We start from the raw sequence: 6,753 nt of genomic DNA, 5'->3' as shown, positions 1-6,753 counted from the left end.
ATTAAATCATATTTTCCTTATTAATTAATTTAATATTTCTTTAATAGCTTACATTAATTGGTTTTTTTCTCTAAAAACTTAAGTACATAGTTTTTTAATTTTTTTCTCGCGACATTTCGGTATGAGTTTTGTTAAAAATGAAATTGTATTCAAAATAGAATATTTAGTTGGTATTGTTTTACGGAACGATGATAAACTGAACCAGTTCTGACAGCTTAACTTACTAAACAAATGCTTCATTTTCAAACTTTTCAAATAACATTGTTTTACATTATAATTTGCTTTGTTTCGTTGCAACACATGACATAAACAAACTTAGCATATATTATTGGTAAAGGGCCATGAATAGTACATGGCCCTTCACATTTTTTAATTTTTTTTTTAAATTATGGTTTTTCTTTTTTTATTTTAGTTATATTTCCTTCATATTTAATATTTCTTTTTTTTTTCAAATCATTTTTTCCTTTTTTAAACCATATCACCTTTATCATTTAATTTAATTTGATATTTATTTAATAAGCTAAGCTCGTTAACTTTTTCAATAAACTTAAGTACGTATTTCTTCTTTTTTTCTCTCGACCTTTCAGTATAAATGGAATTGTAAAATGCTACAATAATGAACTGAATCGATTATGATGGTTTAACTTTCAAACAACATTCATTTTAAAATAATGTTTGTTTTACATTATCATTTGTTTCGTTTCGTCGCAACGGACGAATTCAAGTTTTGCTAAAAGCTAAATTCATTTACGCATTAATATCAAAACTTGCATATGTGATGTAAAAGTCAATCCTTTGAAATGAAAATAAAAACTCTCATACTACATAAAAGTATAAAACAACTAGCCAGATTTAAAGTTGGAAAATAAAAATCTATAGAGCCCAAGTACAAATGACACAACAGCGGATGCCCGAACCGACTCTAAGCAATGGTGTATGAACCCGACACTAACCCTACACCCTAAATCCTAATCCTGGATGCAACCAGTCACATACCCTCCTCATTGAGTGGATCAACCAACATTTTTAATCCGCGAACTGTCTGTGCCACCAATCTGTTCAATGTGTTGATATTTTCCACTGTGATGTTTGAGATAACTTGATTTCGTAGCAACCTATGGAACCCCACAGTCACCATGGATCCACTTTCACCACTTTCACCATGGTAAGGGACAATACTCAACCCTGCTGGCAAGAGACCCACTCGCGACGAATCTGCCCCGTGCATCACTAGAGCTACGGTGGGGGTATCCACAATTGCGTAAACAATGAGTGATCCCGTCGTATCACTCGAAGCCTCTTGCAATACCTTAAGCGGTTGATTCACTCCAGCCTGTAGTGTCTATACATGCAAAAGTTTGAACAAACATAAGCATTTCATTATATCATTATATATAATACTTAAGACTAAATAGAAAGTAACTTTGTAAACTCACATTCGAATCTAGAATCGAGACGCAGTTAAAGTTGGCTTCATCTTGGCTCAAAGGGAAACTATACATGTCCCGGGTAGCAATCGTATGGCATAACACGTCCCACACGCTCCTCAAATCTTTTATCAACATCATTTCAAACAAGTGTCGATGATTTGCTGCTATCCATACCGAATGGGTGGCACTCATGACTACTCCTGATACTCCCTGAAAATCATTGTACATGCGCGCCATGATCCTTGGTCTTCCTGGTACATTCGCAACCAAATTCCATCGTTCCCAGCCAGTCAAACAAACAGTAGCACAGAACATACGCCTCATGCGCTGTGCTAGACTTCGTAAGCATCGTGTTGTACTTTCAAACAGGTTGGGAGCTATGCATTTACATTGCCCCAAAAGTGCACTAACCCATCTTTGTGCACCAAAGCCCACGCCTGATCTAATTAACCCACGATAGTTTCGTGGATCAGTTGTTCGTCGTATTCTGTATGTTCAATCCACGTAACCTACACATGTTCATTACAAGTTAAATCATAGTTAGACATAACTATGCAATATAAATGACTATACCTTTGTGAACCCATTTGGCATAGCTTGTAGAATACAACCAGATGGACACCTTCTTGTTAACCGTCTGTCCGTTCCAAAATCAACGGAGTAATCAACCACAACCCATAGCCCCTCTGCGTGTTTGTTGATGTATCGAATAAAATTTAGGACTCGAACCGGCACGAAGGAAGAAATGACTTGAATTTTAGCTTTCATCTGCATAAAATTTTGATCTTTAAGCATTTGCTTATTTCAATAACACTGAGGGCATAAATGTAAAAAAAAAATGCATGGGGGTTTTAAAGTTAGGGTCACTCTTAATGGGACCAATTTTTTTATTTATCCACTAGTAGCTTTTGTTACGAGTGAGATTTTAATGGGTATATTTATTTATTTGTTTTGAGGTGATAAAATAAGGCTTACAAGTAGTAGAGCACCATTTCTTGAACCTCTAGCGCCATTAGAAATCACTTTCGTAGTACACCTTCCGATCATTCCCACAAACATGTCTCGCCATCGATCCTGTAAATAATTAATATACAAAATCATGTTGTGTTAGTTTTCATATAAGTTAAAGAAAACTTTGTTTAATCTTCTAACAAAGACTCAAGGAATAGTTACCGCATTGAATAATGCTTCTACAAAGTCTGAAGTAGCCATGGGTATGACCCCTTGAGCCCGTGAAGCCTCGGATACAAATCCATGTGGTTTCGGGCCAAGACAAGGCGGAAAAGTCCATTCATATAACTTAAAATCAAGTGTTTCTCCTTGGCCGTGGGTGCTTTTATTCCAAAGTGGATCATTGAGCGCGCCAAGCTTAAAGAGCTCATCCATTGCATATGGTGCTAGCTTAAGATAACTTTTGGTTTGAATGGCCATGTCTATGCCCATTCGGGTCTCGTTTAGCCCATAAGATTGATTATATTGAATAGTCATGGCACGAATCTTCTCTTTCAATCGCGCATTCTCGATACAGATTTTGTGTTCAAAAATGGATTTGTGTGGGTTCTTTAGAAATTCTTTCATTGCCAAATTCTGAAGCCTGAGTTCTTCATTTTGTTGCTTCAGAATCTCATTTTCATGGCGCTCTTGCTCTTGTTGTGCAACTACTTCTTCATTGGCCCTTATAAATTGTTATAAAACAAAAAAAAAAAAAGTAATGTTATTTTTTATTTTTTTTTGGAAAGTAAAATAATAGTATGAATAAATTTTATAAAAAGGAGTTGTGGTTTTGAAGATATCATAACGAAGTAAGTAAGAAACAACTAAAAAAAAACACTTTTTCTTAAGGGAATCAATAAAATATAGCAAAATGTGATCGTTTCTTATATTTTTAACTTTATTAATTTTTTTAACTTTATTAATTTTTTTTTGAAAGATTTTTAACTTTATTAATGATGTTGTGTTAATATCTCTTAAATGCGTTCAAAGTTGAAAGATTTTTAACTTTATTAATGATGTTGTGTTAATATCTCTTAAATGCGTTCAAAGTAATTTATGACCAGTTCAAAGTAATATCTCTTTTTTAACTTCGTAACCAAGTCTGATTAAACCAGTGCAGGTCCGATTAACACAACGTAGTCTGGACAGATCTTGACTAGGCCTGCCATTTAGGCGGTGTGACATTGAGTCACTCAAAAAAGAAAGTCACCGTTCACTAAAAAAATTTTAAGTTGCAACTCTTATCGGAGATCTATTTATGGTGATGATGAGGTTAAAAACATGAAAATAAAGCATTGCTTAGATCTCCATAAACATATATTGGGTTGGGTTTTCTAATGGAGACTCATGTTCAATTTTCATTTGGATTGTATTGGGTTGGATATAGGTAATGAAGGATTTGGACTAGGCCTTGTGTGAGGTTGTCAGTTCGATTCCCGAGCCCAACCGGGTTTTCGTCCCACTGTGTGTTACGCCAGAGAGTTCTCCTCTTGTGGTGGCACAACGACTGTCAAGTGGCAACTGGTGGTATGGTTTCCCGGGGGAACGCCCAAAAAAGCCAAACTTTGAAGCCAGAGTGGGCCCGGTTAAGCCAACATAGTCTGACCAAAGTGGAGCAATATGGGGCTCTCCGATTTGAAGAGTATGGTAACCTTATACATAAAGTTCACCATTCAAAATATATATATATATATATAATATACTTTTTGCACATTTAGATAAGTTGTAATCGAGCCAAGTCGAGCCGAGCCAGGTTGATCTCGAGTTTAAACGAGTTGGCTCGACTTGGCTCGTTTATTTAATCGAGCTGAAAAATCGAGCTCGACTTGTAAAATGTTTGTGCTAGCTCGAGACAAATCGAGGCGGCTCATTAATTTTTTTATTTTTCTTATTATTTTTTTACGAATATAGATAACATAAAAAAATTAATATCATTTTTCTAATATTTTAAAGTCCTAAAGACATAATGCATTAAAAGTATTATGTGTATATTTTTTGTTTATTTTTTTATATTTTTATATGTTATTGATTAACTAAATTTAAAATGCTAACACTTCAACTCCTCTCACATATTTTTTATTTTAACACATTTAAATTAAATTAATTTTTATAAAAAAAAATAATAATTCGAGTCGGCTCGCAAATCCATGAGCTGAGCCGACTAATTTACAACTGAGCTTTTTTCAAGTTTTTTTCAAGCAAGTTTCAAACAAACCATGAGTTAATCTATTAATCAGCAAAGAAATTCAAGGTAACTTTGATATGTTACTAACAATGAATCAAAGCCAAAATGTTAATCTATTAATCAGTGAACAATATACATATAGAATTATATGGGAAGAAGAGATCGATAACCTGACTGGGAAATTATCTGGAGTACCCGATCGTGAATTACCACATTTGCTTAAGGAACCCGTTGTTGGATGATTGTGTTTGTTAGAAGAAAAAAGAACTTAGTAAAAGATGGCGGAATGTTATGGAATGGACGGCGGTGAAAGGAACGTTGTTGTTAGGGTAATGAGTTGTGCGAAAAGAAAAAATAACTCGGTTAAAATTGGGGGAATGTTATGGAATAGTCGGCGACGAAATGCACTTTGCTTTTTGGGTAAGGAGACTCGGTATTTAATATTGTCCGTTTAAGGATTGATGTTAATATATAGAGAGGGTTATTATCTTCTGTGTGCGCGGTATATTGTAGTGTATTAAATGATTAGATATCATAGTTTTATTCGGTATGATTTGATTAAAATATCTAGAGAAAAAAATTACATTATAAATCGTATAGTGTATTTTATATATAAATTGTTCTATTTTACAGATTTGATCCCTAAGAATGAGAATTATAAAAAAACAAATATAAAAGAGTAAAATGCCCGGATAGTCTCTGTGGTTTTGTAAAAAATAACACCTATAGTCCCCAACTTTGGGAAATTACACCGGTGCTCCCTATGGTTTGACAATTTGTTACTCGGATAGTCTCTGGAGTCGATGTCCGTTAGTTTTCTCTATTAAGTCCATCTGAAATTACTTATTTACCTCTCCCTTTAAAAAATATAGCTAAATCTCGATTTCCCCCTTCCAGTTTCTAGAGCGAGAATTCTGTATTCATCCGCTTCTAGAGAGAGAAACTTGTTGATAGTACAAATCATACGATCATCGGGACTGTTCCGGATAGCTAGAATTGTGAACCTATGAGGGTTGATTCTCGGAAGAAATGGAGTTTGTTGGACGAACCGTGAGGAAAGAGTTCGAAGGATTTGGGGTTTTTTGGGACAGTTTGTTACTCGGATAGTCCCTAGAGTGGATGTCCGTTAGTTTTCTCCGTTCAGTCCATCTGAAATTACTTATTTACCCCTCCCTTTAAAAAATATAGCTAAATCGCGATTTCCCCCTTCTAGTTTCTAGAGCGAGAATTCTGTATTCATCCACTTCTAGAGAGAGAAACTTGTTGATAGTACAAATCATACGATTCTGAATCGGGACTGTTCCGGATAGCTAGAAATATGAACCTATGAGGGTTGATTCTTGGAAGAAATGGAGTTTGTCGGACGAACCGAGAGGAAAGAGTTCCTAGGATTTGGGGTTTTTTCGGGAGTTGTGAAATCATACGATTCCGAATCGGGATTGTTCCAGATCGGTTACGACGACGGTGATTCTGAAGAAATTGATTTGTCGTAGTTGACTGTTACTCTTGTGGATGCAGATGGAGTCCGTATGGTGGATAAGTCTTTGTATCTGAAGCCATCTAGGGTTGGGAGAAGACCGAAGAAGAGGTCTAGGGTTCTTGTTTCCTCAAATTCAGGTAATGAAAATGGGTTTTCTTCATCTGTTGGTAATGTAGTTGTAGCTGATAAAAGTAATTTGGATTCTGTGGTTATTGATTAAGAAAGTGGGTGAGGTTGAGGGTGGGGTAGGTTTTTAATGGTGATTTATATTTGTAATGGTGGGTGGAAGTGGTGGTGGTGGAGACGATGGGGGATGCAGGCGGTGGTTGGAGGCAGTGGAGACGGTGGTTGGAGGCAGTGGAGGCGGTGGTTGAATAAGGGAGGGGTGAATAAGGTAGGCCCCACACTTTTAATAATCCATAGGGTAAATTACAGTTTTCGTCCTTTATGTTTGTATCATATTGCAATGGATAACCTTTAACTTCGATAATTACAGTCACAATCCTTTATTTGGAAAACCCATTACAACCTACGTCCTTTAGCACTAACAAGGTTAGAATTTTCAGTTAACTTTATTCACTTAAGGGCAGTTTAGTCTTTTTACTTAATTATTTATATTTATAATATAAATAAAAGAAAATAAGATCAAATATAAATACCTTTTT

The 6,753-nt window shown here is 35.3% G+C and overlaps 1 protein-coding gene across 1 annotated transcript; it reads right to left on the bottom strand.

The window, feature by feature from the left end:
• Positions 1-1,876: 1,876 nt before the first annotated feature.
• On the bottom strand, positions 1,877-4,823 carry LOC110907895 (homeobox-leucine zipper protein ROC4-like). The gene is made up of 5 exons (XM_022152813.1): positions 4,819-4,823; positions 2,604-3,105; positions 2,406-2,504; positions 2,004-2,198; positions 1,877-1,939 (listed from the first exon to the last, which is right to left on the bottom strand). Exons 1-5 carry the CDS (start codon positions 4,821-4,823, stop codon positions 1,877-1,879), a joined length of 864 nt encoding a protein of 287 aa, XP_022008505.1.
• Between the last annotated feature and the right edge of the window lie 1,930 nt (positions 4,824-6,753).

The sequence above is a fragment of the Helianthus annuus genome, chromosome 14, assembly GCF_002127325.2.
Source record: "Helianthus annuus cultivar XRQ/B chromosome 14, HanXRQr2.0-SUNRISE, whole genome shotgun sequence".
Taxonomy (NCBI): Eukaryota; Viridiplantae; Streptophyta; class Magnoliopsida; order Asterales; family Asteraceae; genus Helianthus; species Helianthus annuus.
Note: the sequence above shows the minus strand (reverse complement) of the source record. Positions and strands in the feature narration are given on the sequence as shown.